The sequence below is a fragment of the Leiobunum rupestre genome, chromosome 5, assembly GCF_980474605.1.
Source record: "Leiobunum rupestre chromosome 5, qqLeiRupe1.1.hap1, whole genome shotgun sequence".
In the NCBI taxonomy this organism is placed as follows: domain Eukaryota; kingdom Metazoa; phylum Arthropoda; class Arachnida; order Opiliones; family Sclerosomatidae; genus Leiobunum; species Leiobunum rupestre.
In genome coordinates, this window is record NC_143388.1 from 24,573,988 (window position 1) to 24,591,896 (window position 17,909).

Sequence of the window (17,909 nt, forward strand, 5' to 3'; positions counted from 1 at the left end):
GCCTGTGGCCATGGACCTTATAGTAAAGTCCGTGCTGTGGCCTTTTTAGACCAAATCCGATTTACTCTCTTTACACCTCCTTTTCAGAAGAAGTAAAAAGAGTAGCACTAATACTCCGGAACAAGCGAATAATTTATGGGGCAGAGTAATTATCATCCCCGGAACAGACGAATGAAACGTTGTAGGTTAAAAAGAGTACACTTTTAGTCCGAGAACAGATGAAAAGAAACCACCTATTGAAGATCTTCACGAAACTCATCTAGTTCCTCGTAAGAGTCGTAAGGTAAGCCAGCTTCTATTCGAGACAAGGCTTAATGTCGACTAGGAGCCCAATTTAATTTAGCACGTGGCGAGCGAAAATCTTCGCTGTAAGCCACGCCCGTCTCACACATCCCATTTGCATATATACTTCCATAAGTGGATCATTCTCTCTAAGTAGACAAAACTCTATGCTACCTTTGACTAGTCTTTGTCGGGGTTGGTCTGGCAGCCCTTTACAACCGCCCTATTCTGTGTATCACCTCAACTTCACTCTCTTATGGTACGTTTCACGTCTGAAACTTGCTGGAGAGTCCGAGAGAGGAATATTTTGGGGCTTGGCTCCTCGAATTTTTCCCCCCAAAAACCTATGCCATATTTGTTCAAGGTCAGTTTCAGATCCAAGGGTAGAGTTTTGTTCAAAGACTATGTAAGCTATCGCTACATAGACTGGCGTGTTCTGCGGATAAAAGGTTGACCAAGCATCAGCGTCCTCAAGTTGTCGCGGAAGGGACTTTCCGTTACAAAATTTGCACCTTTTTTAGTTCCTGCCGCGAATACTACGTGGCGCTAGGTGTTAAATTGTCAACCTTTCTACGATACGTAGACGCCAGTCTATGTAGCGATAGCTTACATAGTCTTTGGTTTTGTTCAATAAACGCCCTTTTAGTTGCCGTCTTGACCACTCGGTGGCGCGTCCACCGAAATATTTTCAAAAATATCTCGGTGGCGCGTCCACCGAAATATTTTCAAAAATATTTATCTCTGGAGTTTGCTCTCTATACAAGCTCTGACGTCACGAAACCCAGACTAATATACCCGACCGAGACCCGGAATTTGTATACTTAGAGAGAATGATCCACTTATGATACTTCTGATAAACTTTTTCTAAACTTTAGAAACTTTCTTAAAAGTTAGAAATACGAGGCATATTATTAAGAAAATTCACATTTATTTACAAATTTATTTTGTAACCTATACGAAATTATCGTTATAAAAGCAGCACGGTGTAAGCCCATCAAATTTTAAAAGTTAATAAAAAAATTGCCACTCGAAATGCTTATTTAGAAATTGTCTTATTTTGCGTTCCCCCCTGTAGTATATCACAGACGCGCACTCCAGTTTTAACAAGTGTTAAAAATATATATATCCATATAAATTAAAAAGACCCCCTCCGTTCCGTTTTTAGTTGGCGGTGTACAAAAAAAAATGGCACTATAATGACGTCACTCGATCTCTGCAGGTAGAATCGAACGGAACCTCCCTCAGTCCGTTACTGGTTGCAAGAACCTAATTAAAAAAATTAACAAATTTAAAGTAACTATATTAATTTTTAAAGAGCAGAAATTGCTCAAACGGCACTGTTAAGCCCAGTTCACACTATACAATTAATTGGGCCACTTAATTGAAACCAACTAAAGACCTTTTCACACGAGCCAACTTTTCAAATAAAAATGCTGAGTCAGCAAAAATGGATCAATGATCCATTTTTTTCTCGCGTACTTTGTTGGTGGATCAACTCATCGAACTTTTATTCACACGAACCAACTAGTTTACTAAATTCAAGTAGACTCATCTAGTTGTATCAAAAAGTTGACTCGTGTGAAAAGGCCTTTATTGTAAGCAAGAAAATTAATAATAATAATAATCAGCTAGGCTAATACAATTTTCTTGCTTACAATTAGTTGGTTTCAATTAAGTGGCCCAATTAATTGTATAGTATGAACTGGCCTTTACACTGACTTGTGAGGGGAGGGTTAAAACTAGTGTTGTAAGTCGGAAAATTTTCCGCGGAAAATGACCGAGGCCTTTTTTCCGGAAATTTTCCGTATTTTTCCGAAAAAATTAAAAAAGTTTTTCATTCCATGATAAGTCTAATATATTGTTTGCAAATTTAAAAAAGTGGCATATTCGCCTCAATTGATTTTTCTTTTAGGAAGGGATAAAAAGGGATTTATAAGAACCGACCGAGGGAGAAATGAGATTGTCCAAGTGGAAGCACTGGTAGCCCTGACAACTGGCAGGAGTCTAGATTGCAACTTACGTCTACACTCAGCTACAAGTTTTCCCTACAGGGATAGACTTTATAGACAGCTATGGCCAACATTTTCCATCACTAGGTCCACCATTGCTTATCATTTAGCGGCGATTGTAGATGGTGATTTTTGGAAGTTGTTCCCACGATATTATCCAACAGTGTGAAGGGGTTTGACCATATTTTAAATATCTTAAAAGTTATGCGAAACCCAACTCATTTATCAGTTAAATTTTGAAACAAATTAGTGTCTATAGTGCAATAATGATATCCCATTAATTATGTTAATATTAATTTTATGATATTGTTACATTTTGAAAAATACTCCCTTCACGAACGTCACCCTAGCGACATACCAAAAATAGATGATCTTGCTGCGAGTTTTAAAACTACCTAAGTCAGGATGGACATTATATTTACCTTGGTGTGTAATTAATAAGTTGTAAAGAAAATATAATATCTACTAACGGACATGCATGGTTCAAAATAACGACACCAACATTTTGGCTGTAAATCGCAAAATATATCTAGGAAAATGTAGCAACAGTAGCCCGCGACGTGATTTTAACATACATCATTACATCTCGATGTTCTAAAGCTAGGGGTTCAGGCTGAATATTTCCGGATAACATATTTGTCAATAGACGAGGCTTAAGTCGTAACATTACCGGAAGTTGGCAGACCCAAAGTACCCCGAGACGATAAATCGTTGCTATTCTTATTCTATGTTTTCTTTGAGTAATCTACTAAAATGAAAGGTAATACTAACAGTATTCTAGTCTTTCTTCCAGCATGGAAATTTGGTCGCTGAGAGAGTTGATTCGGTCCGAAGCGAAACGGAATCTCTCGTCGAATATCGCCTTTACGTCAATTGGCGTCGTTGAAGGCGTCGCTACTGTTGTTGGCGGTGTAGCTGTAGTAGTAGTCATTGTTGTTGTTGTTGTTGTTGTTGTAGGGGCGGCGGTAGTAGTGGTTGTGGTCGGAGTTGTGGTTGTGGTCGGAGTTGTGGCGGGGGGACTTGTCGTCTCCAGTTCTTTAAATTTTCGGTCGACTTCGTCTTTTAAACTGGACAGAGTTCGCGCTAATTCATCTACTTTCTGGACTAGGTCACTTTTCTCCACTTCCAATTCTCGTTTCTGGAACGAAATTCGATCACTCTCTATGGTTTAAAGGAAAACCTCGCCATCTTTGGGTCAGATTCCCTACCGTTTGGTTTTTTTTAATAAAATAATTATTTTTAAGGAAACAACTATGTGTATTCTCGATTTCATTCAGAGCTATTTTGTCATTAACCCTTAAGTTGTTGTTTTTTACATCTTAAACTTGACGAGTCAACTCAAAATCGTAAAAGTTTTACAATTTTTAAATAATTTGTTTATGAGAATGGATGGGGTAAGTTTTATTTTGTTAAATAGGTAATAATTTAGAACCTGTTCAAAGAACATTTACAATTTAAACCCTTAATAAATTTGTAATCATTATTTAAAATTGGCGTTTTAAGTAACAATTTAGCTATATTTCTCCATTCTCATAGCGTCTGATGAGTGAGTCCTTACCCCATCTGGTGGCAAAAAACGCTACTACATATTCTCAGGTCTCCCCTTAAGTTACTTATTTGTCTCGCTAATGGCAGTTATCTTTTCAGATATTACGATAATAATACATCACTACTCGCGCAGCGAATAACTACTATTTAAACTAAATGACAAACCTAATAATTGGGGGAATCTTAAAATTCTTGTTGCACTTGAAAATACGCCGCCATGTTACGGTATAAAAGCAGGTAAATAAGCCTGCTATACCTCATGATGTAAAGGTACTGTCACTCGCAAAAACGTATTTTTTAAATCGGTTAATACCTACTAAACATTCATAAAATAAATTGCAACTGCTTCCAGGCCTCGGAAGGGTTTAATTTTAATTGGTGGGTAGAAAAAAAGGGGGAAAATTCGTGACAGCATGGCTGCCAGCCTCCAATATTTACAGGAGTAATTTCCATAGAAATCTCATAGATAACTAGAATGCTGCCGCCTACGGCCGAGCTTGTCGCCAGTTCGTTTTGAACCTTCAGCCAATGAGTCGCGGGAGCTAGATGACGTCATTCTCTCTGGTGACATTAAATTCTTGGCAGAACCACTCTTTGAGCTCTGGTTGGCTGAGATCTGTCTATCGTCTGCCACGGCTTTTGGTCCATTTGCCAGTTACACGGCAGCATTCTAGTTACTTATGAGATTTCTATGGTAATTTCTGTCATTTTTCATATCTATTATGATTCATTTATTTAATAATTTAAATATTAATTGGACAAGTTCAAAGCTAAATGTATAGTTAAACGTGCATTTTGTCAAGCCTTTATAACGGTCAACGTACTTAGATGGCACCAAGTGCTCCATTAAGCGCCTTGATTTAAGTCTACCACCGGCAAAAAACTGCTTTCGCGCATGCTCAAATATCAATCAATTCGGTGTGCCCTTTTCAAAGAACCGCGACGATTAAAAATTCTACCCCATTTGTTTTACCGTCTATTGGTTTTAGTACGAATTAAGCCTTTGTTACCTTTTCTAGCTTGTCGACTTTCTTACTGAGATCTTCGTAGCTTTTGATGAACTCCACCATTTCGGGAATACTATTCACGTTCACTTTTGGGGAAAAACAACGCAACTAAATATTAATCTACTTGTAGAAATTATAAAGATTTTTAATCAACTTCAAATAATTATAATAATGGAAACTTTTCACCTGTAAACCGAACGTCGTGTTTTTGCCAAGCCTTAATATGTCAAAAAAGCTACCTGGTTAAAAGGGAACGCCATAGGGAACGCTTGTTGCTGCCGTACAGGAGAAAAATTTCCATTATTTTAACAAGCACTATATAAACAGTGACTTGCAGGTCCTGGCTTTCGGATATATTACTTCTTGGCGATTTCATGGGAGGATGATTTATTGAAGAGTCTATTGATGCGTAACATTTTAATATATTATATAATTTAATTAAAAAATAATTAGATTAATTAAATAATTAATAGTTATATTGGTGGCATAAGATAATTTGTTTGTATAATTTATTACGCTTAGTTTTGGGGTACCAGTATACATGGCGCCAAACAGCAAAGTGAACTTTTCTGCCGGCCTGAAGCCGACAAGAAAACTTTGAGTACGCTGACCTCTCCGTAAAAAGATTCTGTTGGAACTTACGTTTGCAAGTTCTTGCGTCTTCCAGCAGTAGGAACTCGTCGTAGCATTCGCAGCGGTACGAACCGCGAGTATTAACGCACTTCTGTTCGCACTTGTTGTCTCTTTCGCTTTTACATTCGTCGACGTCTGAGCGGAAAATACTTCGTTATTCGTTATTATACCCCGGGTTGCAATGAAACCATTTTTACCGATATCGCAAATTTTTCCGGTCCAATTTGGCGGGCACACGCAATGATCTGGCTTCGTGCACGTTCCCCCGTTGTGACATTCTGGCGAACACACGGCTATGCAACGAAAGGAACTAATTTCATTCTTTTTGATAGAATTAAAGGGGCGTTCACATTATAAAACGTTTAAGCGACTTTCAATAACCGCACCGTCATCTATCGGCTTTCAAAATAACTATTAGGATGGTAATTGTCACAACAAAAGGAAGCCTAAGCTGACGTCATAGGCCTTTATTAAAAGGTGGTTAAAAATGGCGACCCTCCCAGCAAAATTTGAATTTATGTGAAAGAACAATAAGAAACTGCTATTTCGTGACACGACGTCTGAAACGCAGACGATTTTAAACCGAAAACACGAAACTACGCAAGACAGGAATTTCGTTTTCATATAAATTCAAATATTGCTGCGAGGGTCGACATTTTTACCCACCTTTTAATAAAGGCCTATAGGTCACCGAGGTCAGGCTGAGGTATGACGTCAAAGCACCATCCTCGTCTGCTTTTTCGTCTAACTGATCATGCTCATTAGTTTGAGCACCAAACTTGTTCAACTATTTAACATTGAATGAAGCAGTGTGAACAGCAAACGTTGGTATAGTTTTTGAAGGACAAACACGCAACATTTTTCGCTTATTTGACATTCACTGAGGCGGGAACTTTGAAACGTTTGACCAGTCGTCTGCTTACTATATAATATTTTGACAGGCTAAATCTAATTTCTAATAGCGTTTTAAATTTGGCTATTCTCTCGAGCGCTCTAGATCGCTCTGATCAACATTTTACGTTCCATTTGCGTGCACGGATCTGCTCCAATCAAGTTTCGGTGTTCCATTTTCCGCTTTCGGCTGCTCCGAGATCGCCCAAAACCGATCTGCCGATTTTGACAGATCAACGGATCGAGATCGAGATCGGAGCAAATTTTTGCGTGTTCCTTTTAGATTTTTTGGCAAAATGGCAGACCAAGACGCGAAAATTCAAATTACTAGCAGACGAAAAACATGGAAGAGTGGAAATATGTTACTCATTTCTTAATAGTAGGTTCCATTTGCGGATTTACTCTAGTCGATTGGGGTGAGATCTATGACGTCCGAGACAGATTCGGAGCGAATCTCGGACAATCGAATGGAAAACGATAGTAATTTAACATCCATACCTCTACTTGGAATGCTTATCCTGGCGTATCGCGTATGGTAAGATCACTCTGACGGCTTTGGCCCCGCCTACGAGAGATTTTTCTCTGCGCGTTTGTTCAGTTAACATAGTGACGTCAAAAAAACCGTCAGCCACATCGAGATGAAAATCGGCCGCGATAAGCATTCCAAGTAGAAGTATGAATTCCTGCAGACGATGATAAAAATTATGAATTCAGCCCGAAATTTTCAAACGAATCTGTGTATCTTTAACTTATCTACTAAAAAACATTCTAAGAAAAAATAAGTAGTCAAAAATGAGGAACGCTTACGTTTATTGCAAGAATGAGCTCCAGGGTGGTGTCGAGCCCATCCTGGGCAGCACGAGTATTGGTCCGCTTTCTGAGTGGTCATTTTGAAGACAGTCCGGTGCGCCCGTTCGTACATGACCCTTAAATGAGACGAGAGGAGGGCGATGACTACAGCGAACGGTATAGTCCATTGAATTGGGAATAGTACCGCTAGAATGACCATTTCAATCTGCCTTCCGCCACGGCCAACTTTGATCACGCGCTGTTCGCGCTAAAGCGGCCATTCCATTCGTTGAAGTTTCTATGTTAACCTACGAGTCAAAGTCTATATCTGTAGGAGTTGAGCGCCTCTAGTGGAATATTTTGTTTAGAATAGTTTTTTTTATATAGACCAAAGGCGGGGAATTCAAACTTATTCATATCAAAATTGTATTATTGTAATTTTTACGCAATTACCTTGGACTAAACTTGTAAATATTAATAAAGTAACATGTATTATTACCGTTTAGTTGCAAAAGTTGCCGATATATGTGTGACATTTTAAATTAAGCGTATCAGACGCGTTAATAACACCCGTTTTGCATTGAAGCCAATATAAAAAAGCTGTATGAGTTCAGCGCCACGCTCAATCTAGCGAGAAAATCCTTGCTTACGGAATTTCGGCGAATGGGTTGGCCGCTATAGCGTGAACAGCGCATGATCAAAGTTGACCGTGCTTCCGCGAAACAAACATTGAGAACGCTATCATTTGTCGGTGGCGCCATCCGCTGTTAGCGGCGGGAACTATATACTATACAATTGAATTAATAGTACTAATGTACTTTGAAAGTGATAGATGGCGCCACACGTATAATGATAGAGTTGACGGCTGAGTGCTCCGACTCAAAATTTCAGAATTCTTTTCGCGAAACCACGACTAGCGGTACTATTCCCAATTCAATGGTATAGTCTTAAACGCAACCTGGCAATGGGGCTCACGTTTTGGCAAGTACCTAAAGGTGGTGCAGAACTTGCCACCGTCTTTGGCGCCATCTGGGCTGCAGGGGTGCATGTGCGACTTGTAGATTGGCTTGCAGTAGGACTCCACCTGTTTCACCGGTTTCGTCACCACGTTGTTTTCGATGCAAACGTGACGTCTGAAATCAGGTTTAAAATACAAGAGAAATGATCGATGACTGTTCATTCTACTCAAACTCATTACGTATTATTTATCCCCTTTTCAACAAAGAAGTATTACTATAAAATATATAAGAGGAAAGAATTATTATAAATGTACCTGTTTACCCTTACGATCCAGAAACAAGTTAGTTAGGTTTGTAACGTTATTTTCTTTGAAAAAAACACCGGTTAATCGAAGGTTATTTTTTGGAAAAAATAAATGAACTAAATGAATGCATTCATGATTTCAATAACAATTAAAAATAATTTTATTAATTGTAACTCTAAGCAACTGACAGGTCAATCTGGCGGGTTCAGAAACGTCAATCACAAAATCACTCTTTACTAGAAGTTTATAATATATATTTTAAAACGAAACGTATACCTTCGCACGTACACCGCAAAATTTACCAAGTTTATTCGCGACCGAAACGAGTCTAGATGACGTAACGGCGCTAGCTTCTCTGAGGTTGCGCACATGATCTAGAGTCTGCTACCGACAAAATAAAAAGTCATAACAACGTATTTTTCTTATGTAAAATTATCAAAATATAAGCGAAAGATGCAAATATCATTATTTATAAAGTTAAATTTATGAATAACGATGAGGAAAAACTATAATAGCGTCTGCTTTAGCCGTTATCTATATAAGGTTTCAATGGCGAACCAAAGGGGGCGTTGCGATAGTTTTCGGTCGTGAATATTTCCCTCTTAAGATATCTTACTAATGATATAACAGAATGGGTTTTAAATTAATTTCCCTAATTACTACATTAATTTTTACGAATTCCCTGAAGTTACTTAAGTAAGGAATTTTCCTATCCAAGAAACAGCAAGAGTGAACGCGTCACCCGTAGAACTAGTAGTCGTTAGGCTTAATAAAAGGCCTTAAAAGAGAGCAATATCCTCGAAGTATTCTGAATCGTATCCGTGACGGGACGAGATACGTTCAAAAGGGAAACTAAACTAAGCCTAATAACAATGATCATGTCGGAGCTCGTTTCATCTTTTCGCGTCACTCGAAAGAAACGGAGACTAAGGTCGTCCAAGAAACTCGTAAAAATATCGTGTAGATCGTGCGTAATAGGCTGCGGTTATACGTTTTACACACACGTTTTGCGCCGCGGGTTTAATCTCCTTAACGAAAACAAGCCGAAAACCACACACCTAGTTAAACACGGTTCGTCTAACCAAACATTTCTTCGACGCCGCTCGCAAATTACAGTTATTCGGGGAATCGCGGTACTCAGCCCGTTGAGTCGAACGTGTGGGTAGAACGCGGGGACGGTGCCTAAATTCTTTACGTTTTAACATGGAAGAAAGATAGTTTTAAACGTATTCTCGCTAAACCGCAAACGAACTTGGCGCTGTTTGTAACTTCCAGGTAACGCAGGTGAAGAGTCTTTTTCGCCAGCTAATTTTCGGTTGAGACCAAGGCCTATTGAAAATTATAACGCTTTCATAATGAAAACTAGCGTTTACTTGGGCGAAATGATGACAAATTATTGAATCGGATCGTTAAATTGACTATTATGAACAATTGTTTCGTTTGTGAAATTAGTTATTTGGAAATTTGAGATAAAAAAAGCGTTTTCATTTGTTTTTCTCGGCATCAACGTAACCTGGATCCCTGGTGGTCAATAAGTTAACAAAGAGAGATACGCTAGTAGCTTGTCCCAATGGCGTATTAACTACAACCAAAGCCCCTAAGTTTGAACCTTATAAGGGCCCTAATTAAGTTTTAGTTAAATAATCAGGGCCCTAAGTTTCAGGGTTATCAGGGCCGTAAGTTTGAGGCTTATCAGGGCCCTAAGTTTGAGGCCTATCAGGGCCCTAAGTTTGAGGCTTATCAGGGCCCTAAGTTTGAGGCCTATCAGGGCCCTAAGTTTGAGGCTTATCAGGGCCCTTAGGTTTAACAATTTTTATGATCCCTGGACTTACTCTAGTTTCATCTCGGCCGTCAAACTAAGTTCCGGATGCCTAGGGTTAACCGCTTAAGGATACTCAGCCTATTGGTTAATCCACTAGTTTGTCCTTAGTAGCTAAAGTATAATGTTTCGTCTATACGGCTTGTCCTTAGTAGCTGAAGTTTAATTTTTCGCCTATGTAGATAAAGTTTATCAAGTACTTAATCCACGAAAAAATGCGAATAAAATCTATCGTGTAGTGAAAGATACGCGTTCACCCTAGGCGTTTAATCTATTGAGCTTAAGCTCCGTAATAAACCCCGTCATTATTGGCAAGCGATATCGAGCCAATTATCAAGCCAATACAGCGGCCCCAAAAAGATCGATTCGGCGGTTTACAGATCTCAACGCGCTAGGCGAGGCGACCTTGGAGTCTACCTTCGCATTATTATATTTCACTATTAACCATTATTATAATGATTATCTCTCTTTATCTTTTAAAGTTTCGTTCCTCAGTTCCGTAATGATATCGGATTTATCGCTATTTAAAAATATAATACAAATACATATTATTTTAGACGTGAAAATAAGTTGGGCGAGACAAATTACGCTTTTGGAGTAATACTAAACTGGGGGAAATAGTCGATAGCTACGCCGCAAAATTTTCGTTTTGAAAACGAAAACATTTGAGAGAGTTGGCCGTTTTCGGTATATCGAAATCTGGCAGCCTTGCTTGCCTTCCGGCCTGTATCATAGAAATCTCATAGGTAACTAGAATGCTGCCGCCTACGGCCGAGCTTGACGCCAGTTCGCCTTGAACCTTCAGCCAATGAGAGGCCGTAGAGTGGTTCCGCCAAGGAGGATAATAATCCTCCTTGGTTCCGTTACTATAGCGGGAGATAGGTAACGTCATTCTCTCCGGTGACATTAAATTCTTGGCAGAACCGCTCTTTGAGCTCTGATTGGCTGAGATCTGGCTTCGTCTGCCACGGCGTTTGGGCCATTTGCCAGTTACACGGCAGCATTCTAGTTACCTATGAGATTTCTATGGCCTGTATCTCCATACCGAAAATGGCCGACGATTACGCCGCCGAAAATATTTTACTAAACTGATCGGCGGCGTTTTTTACCGTTATTTTGAATTATCGACTAAGACTATAGACTCGATCATAAGACTAAATTAGACTATCATAAGGTCCCCATAAGTAAAGGTCTATCATAGGGGCCCATGGTAACGGCGTTGTCCTGGAGAGAAGAAAGTTAACGTATGACGATAGGGCAGTAGCGACATCTTCCTTTTCAAAATTGCTACATCTAAAATATTATCTTACTTGGGAGAGCTGCCACGCTCGGGTTGATAAATGCCGCACAAAACGCGTCTCAATCTCAAATTTGAAAAATAAATACCTTCATAAACACAACTCTCATTTCCAATAGCCAGTTTTAGGTTCTGATCAATCGTTTTGCAAAGATAAGTGTTCATTTTAAGTATTAAAACGATAAAATTGCGAAAATGCCTTGGCTACGGTGCTAAGGGCTCGCGGCGAAGATTTTTCCCGCGTCGCTCTTAGTTTAAGAACGTTCGCGCACGGCTTCCATAGTTGAGGACGTAGCCACTAACGGGTATGTTATCGTAAAAAAATTGGCCTGGACCTTTGCTTATGGGGACCTTATGATAGGCTTATGACTCGATTTATATAGCTTCTGAAAGAATCATTTTTATCTGGAAGGATTTTTCCTATAGTAGTTATTTTACGGGTTCACAGACAGGGCCATGCAGAAACATTTCTGGGCCCGGGGAAAAATATTAAACGAGGGCCCTTCTGACTGAAATTTCGATTATTTCGTCATTTTAAAAGATCGAAACCAAAAAATGGCACACGATACGCTAAGCGGACGAAAAGCAATGTAAACTGGATAGGTTAGTTGTCTTGCTAATTTATGAACCACGAAAGGTAAAAGTGGAGTGGCGGCGTTGTTAGCACTTGCGCCTAGCCTTTAAACATGCTAACGCAGTTTTGTGTACAAATGTCATTGAACGAGCCTTTACGCTGAATGTTTTACGAAAGGGGGAAGACAATTTCCTATTTTTCCCGTTCCGACGGCAACAGGCGCTAAAGCGTCTAACCAATGAAAACTGTACGCAAGAAAATGAACGACTTTTGAAGTTTTGACGGGTTGCGTTCTCCTTGTGCGAGGTGCTGTGTTTGTTGTTCCTATAGGTGGCAGCAATTTTGACAACGAAGAAAGGCAAAAGCAACGATTTTCCGGTTTCGAAAATTCCGATTCAGTAAGCGTTCTGTGAGGGCTGATTACTTTCCGTAATCGGTGTACAAGACTGTAGCTTTGACTGTACTAAAATAATTACAGATTTAGCATTACCAAACAATAGTGAGCTAATAGTTCTACGTCACACGACGTCACCCATGCTTTTTCCTATTAAAAGAATATAAAGCTCCGGTTAGTTCCCCCATTGTCAATTTCATCTGCATGTTATCGGCGTACAGATTTTTAGAAAGTGGTTAGCCCATCGATACTATCATTAGCGGAAATCTTCTCGTGTCATACTTAGGCTGTTACGTTACTTATAATATAATTATATGAATGTAATTTACTCTGACTAGAATGATAAAATCAACAGACGTAGAGGTCGGGGATGGTTAACTTTTATTCAATAAATAAAGCTCTCAAAATTATTCGTAAAACGTTTTGATCAAGTAATTTATATTTCGGTATTATCCGATTAATTTTTGATAAATTTGTAAAATTAATCGGAAAAACGACGCTTTTTTCGATAAAAAGCTCAATTTTTACGAATAATACATGTTTTTTAATCATTTTCCGAAATATTAACCGGTAAATTTCTTTGTTTACATTTTTTCCCCGATAAAAATCAATTTAATCGTGGATAATGATTAACCGTCCCCGACCTCTAAACAGACGGTTCGCTTAAAGAATCCAAGAAATCATTCAAAATTTCAATTGCTTTTAAAGTCCGCTGTTCAATCACACTTGACGTACATTAAACTAGCCACAACTGCAATCGAAAAGAGCTAATTTTGATGTAAGCGTGCAATTTGCCATCCACCGAGATTTATTATCCACGAATTAACTTGTTTTTAGGCCAAGTTTGGGGGAATCAGCACTGGGAAAAAGAAATTGAAACATTCTTTACTGACATCTATATTTCGACGAAAGAAATCACGCCAAATCCGCATCAACATCCTTACGTCGATAATATGGCTCGATTAAAAGATTCGATTTTTTCTGTCTAGCCTCCTTACTGAAATATAAACGTGTTCAAGGGGAAATTGATGTCTTTAAACAGTTTTCGATATGCGTTGGAACTGGGAAATGAAGACTCATCGGGCCTTGTACCGGCGGGGAAAACATAAATCTCGGACCGTCAGATAACTCCATCTATCGAGCGCGTCATTCTTATCTGGCTTTTCAATCTCGGAGTTACAGGTGTCGCTAGAGCTGCCCTCTAGCGACGTAATGAAAAAATATTGAAGAAAAAAATCGTCTTAAACGGATATAAATCGTTTTTAAGTATTACTAATCGAGGAGCGTTCCGTCGTGAAACATTTTACCATAATAAATGACCGGTAAGAAACTCCCTCTGGTGACTCACGGACGAATTATTTCAGATTGAAATAAAAAATGATTTTTCTCGTACTTTCAGCCCGGCGGTGATCGAACCCGCATTGACATTCCCAAACCCGTTCCGACACGACCAAATCAGAATGACCAAACATGACGCGGAAATCGACTTATTGTCATTTATTTTAAAATTTTTACTTTAATAGGAAATGTTGTTCCGTTTGTGAAGTCATCAACTAATTTTATTTTTATTAAATGAAAAACAATTTATATTTTTTTCAACAGTGACACGGAGAATTTATTTAGGCTACTAAAAACGTACGAGTCGACCCATGTACGGAAGCAAAATGTATTACCTTAGATCAGAAAAAAATAATATATTTCTAAATTTATTCGCTTGAAACATGTACATACCTAAGCAGGTTTCCGTTGATTTTTCAAAAAAAAAAAAAATTGATCCCACCGCCGAAATTATTTGGAGTTTTTCTAAGTAACTTAATTTTTTTCTTTCAAAAACATTTTGGATTTTTTTTTAAATTCTCAAAAAGGGTGATATGTTTGTCACTTCGCGCCGCCGCCACCGAAAGAAATCAACAACGCTGAAGTTTATTGACAAATCGGAGCGACCCGCCAAACGCCGCCGCCGCCGCGCCGATCCACATCAAATCGGCGCTATGCTCTAGTCATACATGTTTATTCATTTTCAAGTACAAGTTGGGCCTATTTAGAATCTAACAAATATTTTGCTAAAATGAATAAAAAATTAATCGTAAAATCGAAATCAAACAGTAAGTTTTTATTTTCTAGAAACATAAAAGTAAACATTTTAACTTCTGATACTAGATGGCGCGATATAGTTGGAAAAATATGAAATGTCCGTTAATTTTAGATCCAGCTATCGTACGTTCTCCGTAACCTAAATAGGTTCTTGGTCTTAGTTATTTTGAATTTAAGTTAACGTTTAAGAGGCTGTTCACAAATAACGTAACGCGGTAAAGTAGAGTTGAGGTTCGTACTAGCGTTACTAAATGTGACCGGGGGGAGGGGACGCTCAAATGTTACGTCACATATCATCATTGTTGGATTACTTTATTAGTTTTCTAGAGATAAAACCATAAATAAATAGGTTTAATTTAGAAATAAATGTAATAATTTTAGGGTTTAATTTAGAAATAAATTTAATAGTTTTAGGGTTTAATTTAGAAATAAATTTAATAATTTTAAGGTTTAATTTGGAAATAAATTTAATAATTTTATAGTTTAATTTAGAAATAAATTTAATAATTTTATAGTTTAATTTAGAAATAAATTTTAAAATCTTAAGGTTTAATTTCGAAATAAATTTTATAATATTAAGGTTTAATTTAGAAATAAATGTAATAATTAAAGGGTTTAATTAGAAATAAATGTAATAATTTTAGGATTTAATTTAGAAGTAAATGTAATAATTTTAAGGTTTAATTTAGAAATAAATTTAATATTTTAGGGTTTAATTTAGAAATAAATTTAATAATTTTATAGTTTAATTTAGAAATAAATTTTATAATCTTAAGGTTTAATTTAGAAATAAATTTTATAATATTAGGGTTTAATTTAGAAATAAATGTAATAATTTAAGGGTTTAATTAGAAATAAATGTAATAAGTTTAGGATTTAATTTAGAAGTTAATGTAATAATTTTAAGGTTTAATTTAGAAATAAATTTAATAATTTTAAGGTTTAATTTAGAAATAAATTTAATAATTTTAAGGTTTAATTTAGAAATAAATTTAATAATATTAGGGTTTAATTTAGAAATAAATGTAATAATTTTAGGGTTTAATTTAGAAATAAATGTAATAATTTTAGGGTTTAATTTAGAAATAAATGTAATAATTATAAGGTTTAATTAAGAAATAAATTGAGGAAGGCGGTGAGTGTTTGATCCGCAGTTTAGGAGGCGGGTTCTTGCAAATGTTACTCCCCGATTACCAGTGGAAGGTGCGTGTTGGAAAATAAATATTTTTCTCGTTACGCCATTTGCGAATAGCGCCTACGTTCACGATTCCAAATCGTTGTGGAATTGTTAATATTGAAAGAAAAGTGACAAGTTATATGGCTTCGACATCAATAACGTGTAAAGACTTTTTAACGCCCGTAAAATTTACATATCGACGTCTTTTAAGTGTAAGCCCATCCCCCCAGCGTGCAATTATTTATTCGCAGACAGCAAAGCCCAAATTTTTACGAAAAACGAGACGTTTTTGGTAATTTAAATCCTAGTCATTTCCGAGATTGAGTTAAATTCAATTTTATCTCAGTTCCATAAAACGTTTTCTCGAACCGCGCCCAAATGCTTTTTTCGCCGATCCATGCTAATCGAACGTTTTTTCGTCTGGCGCCATCTATATTGGTGAAATAATTATATTATGAGAAAGGGACCTATTTTATCAATTTCGTTTTGGCTGACACTAACTATTGCCAAAGGTAGAGCGACCTTTATTTCTGTAAACTCGCTCGTAGGGTATAGAGAGGGCTTCGTCGCTGTCTGTTCTAAGAATCAGCAGCAAACTCTCTAGTGGGGCTTCAAAGGGTAATTTTATAATTAAATTGGTATTAAATTAATAATAAATTAGTATTAAATTAATATTAAATTAGTATTAAATTAATATTAAATTAGTATTAAATTAATATTAAATTAATATTAAATTAGTATTAAATTAATATTAATTTAGTATTAAATTAATATTAATTTAGTATTAAATTAATATTAATTTAGTATTAAATTAGTATTAAATTAGTATTAAATTTATGAAATTTTTATGAAATCAGGATTAAATTTATGAAATTTTTATGAAATCAGGATTAAATTTATTAAATTATTATTAAATCAGTATTAAATTATTATGAAATCAATATTAAATCAGTATTAAATTATTATGAAATCAATATTAAATCAGTATTAATTTAGTAATAAATTAGTATTAAATCAGTATTATATAAGTAATAAGTCAGTAATAAATCAGTATTAAATTATTATTAAATCAGTATTAAATAAGTATGAAATTAGTATTGAATGAAATTATTTGTATTGATAATTAAATATTATTACCATGCTTTTTCGCCAAATGTTCGGTTTCACTAATGCAGATGGCAGTGGCGTAACTAGGGTATGGCAGACATGGCACATCCATGGGCGCCACTTTGAGAAGGGCGCAAAATGGCCAAAAATACAAAAAAGTAATATGAAAAAATTCAGAAAGATGTCTTAAAAAGTGTATATCTTCAGTAAACGTTTTAGCCTCTTTAAGAAATATCACATGTGGGTCTGATATCATTACAAAAGATAAAAAAATTATCTATTATTTTGCTTATACTATTCATTAATCGCCTTTCTCTTAAGTAGAAGTCCCCAGTGCGAATGGTAACACGTCATTTTTAACTCCCCTGGTCCCAAACCCCCTTAAATGCGCCCTTGCAGACTGGGCGCGATTTCTGTGCTTGCTATAGGCGACATTTACCCTAGTTACGCCACTGGCAGATGGCGATTTAAACGCCGTGCTATATTTCGCCTTTTAGCAACTTGTTTTAGGACCGAATTGAATTTATTAACGGGTGTAAGAAAACACGTTTTTAATGGTAGTTACGTGAATTATTCCGCTTACGTACTACGGGCTATCAAATATTCGGGAACGAAAATTGATGTAAGCGACCAAAATATCAAAGTGGATTGGCCACTACAAAATCGATTATAGTCGTGAGTCGAGCTCTCATTGGTTGAAGGATCATTACAAAGGCTACATTAAAATATCATTGGTCGTCATAGAAATTTCGAAACAATTTTAATGGATATCGAAAATTTAGCATTTACAAAACGGTGGAATAGAGAATCGATAAAATATTATTTTTTGTTATATTTTAAACATTTTGTTTTCTGTATTTCAAAGTGATTATAACAAGGATTACAACTAAAACGATAATTATTAAAATAAAAAAATTGTTTTAATTATACCTCACTTATTTTGTACAAAACAAAATATTTTTAAATTGATAAATTTTTTGTTTAAGTGAATTACAAAATGACATCAAAATCTATATCCGGTGTT

At 36.5% G+C, this 17,909-nt stretch overlaps 1 protein-coding gene across 2 annotated transcripts in view; it reads right to left on the reverse strand.

The window, feature by feature from the left end:
- Window positions 1-1,266: 1,266 nt before the first annotated feature.
- LOC149943921 (uncharacterized) overlaps window positions 1,267-17,909 on the reverse strand; it is a 47,604-nt gene continuing 30,961 nt past the window's right edge. Inside the window, exons 1-8 of one of the 2 annotated variants that reach the window (XM_090175199.1) lie at window positions 8,433-8,561; window positions 8,149-8,292; window positions 7,178-7,296; window positions 5,677-5,772; window positions 5,489-5,614; window positions 4,850-4,932; window positions 3,063-3,429; window positions 1,267-1,548 (exon numbers count right to left, since the gene is read on the reverse strand). In XM_090175199.1, the coding sequence (XP_090031325.1) occupies window positions 1,532-1,548; window positions 3,063-3,429; window positions 4,850-4,932; window positions 5,489-5,614; window positions 5,677-5,772; window positions 7,178-7,296; window positions 8,149-8,207 (867 nt within the window). In that variant the 5' untranslated portion in view covers window positions 8,208-8,292; window positions 8,433-8,561 and the 3' untranslated portion in view covers window positions 1,267-1,531. Of the gene's footprint in view, window positions 1,549-3,062; window positions 3,430-4,849; window positions 4,933-5,488; window positions 5,615-5,676; window positions 5,773-7,177; window positions 7,297-8,148; window positions 8,293-8,432; window positions 8,562-17,909 lie in introns of those variants that run through there. The other variant, XM_090175197.1, reaches the window with a different exon arrangement.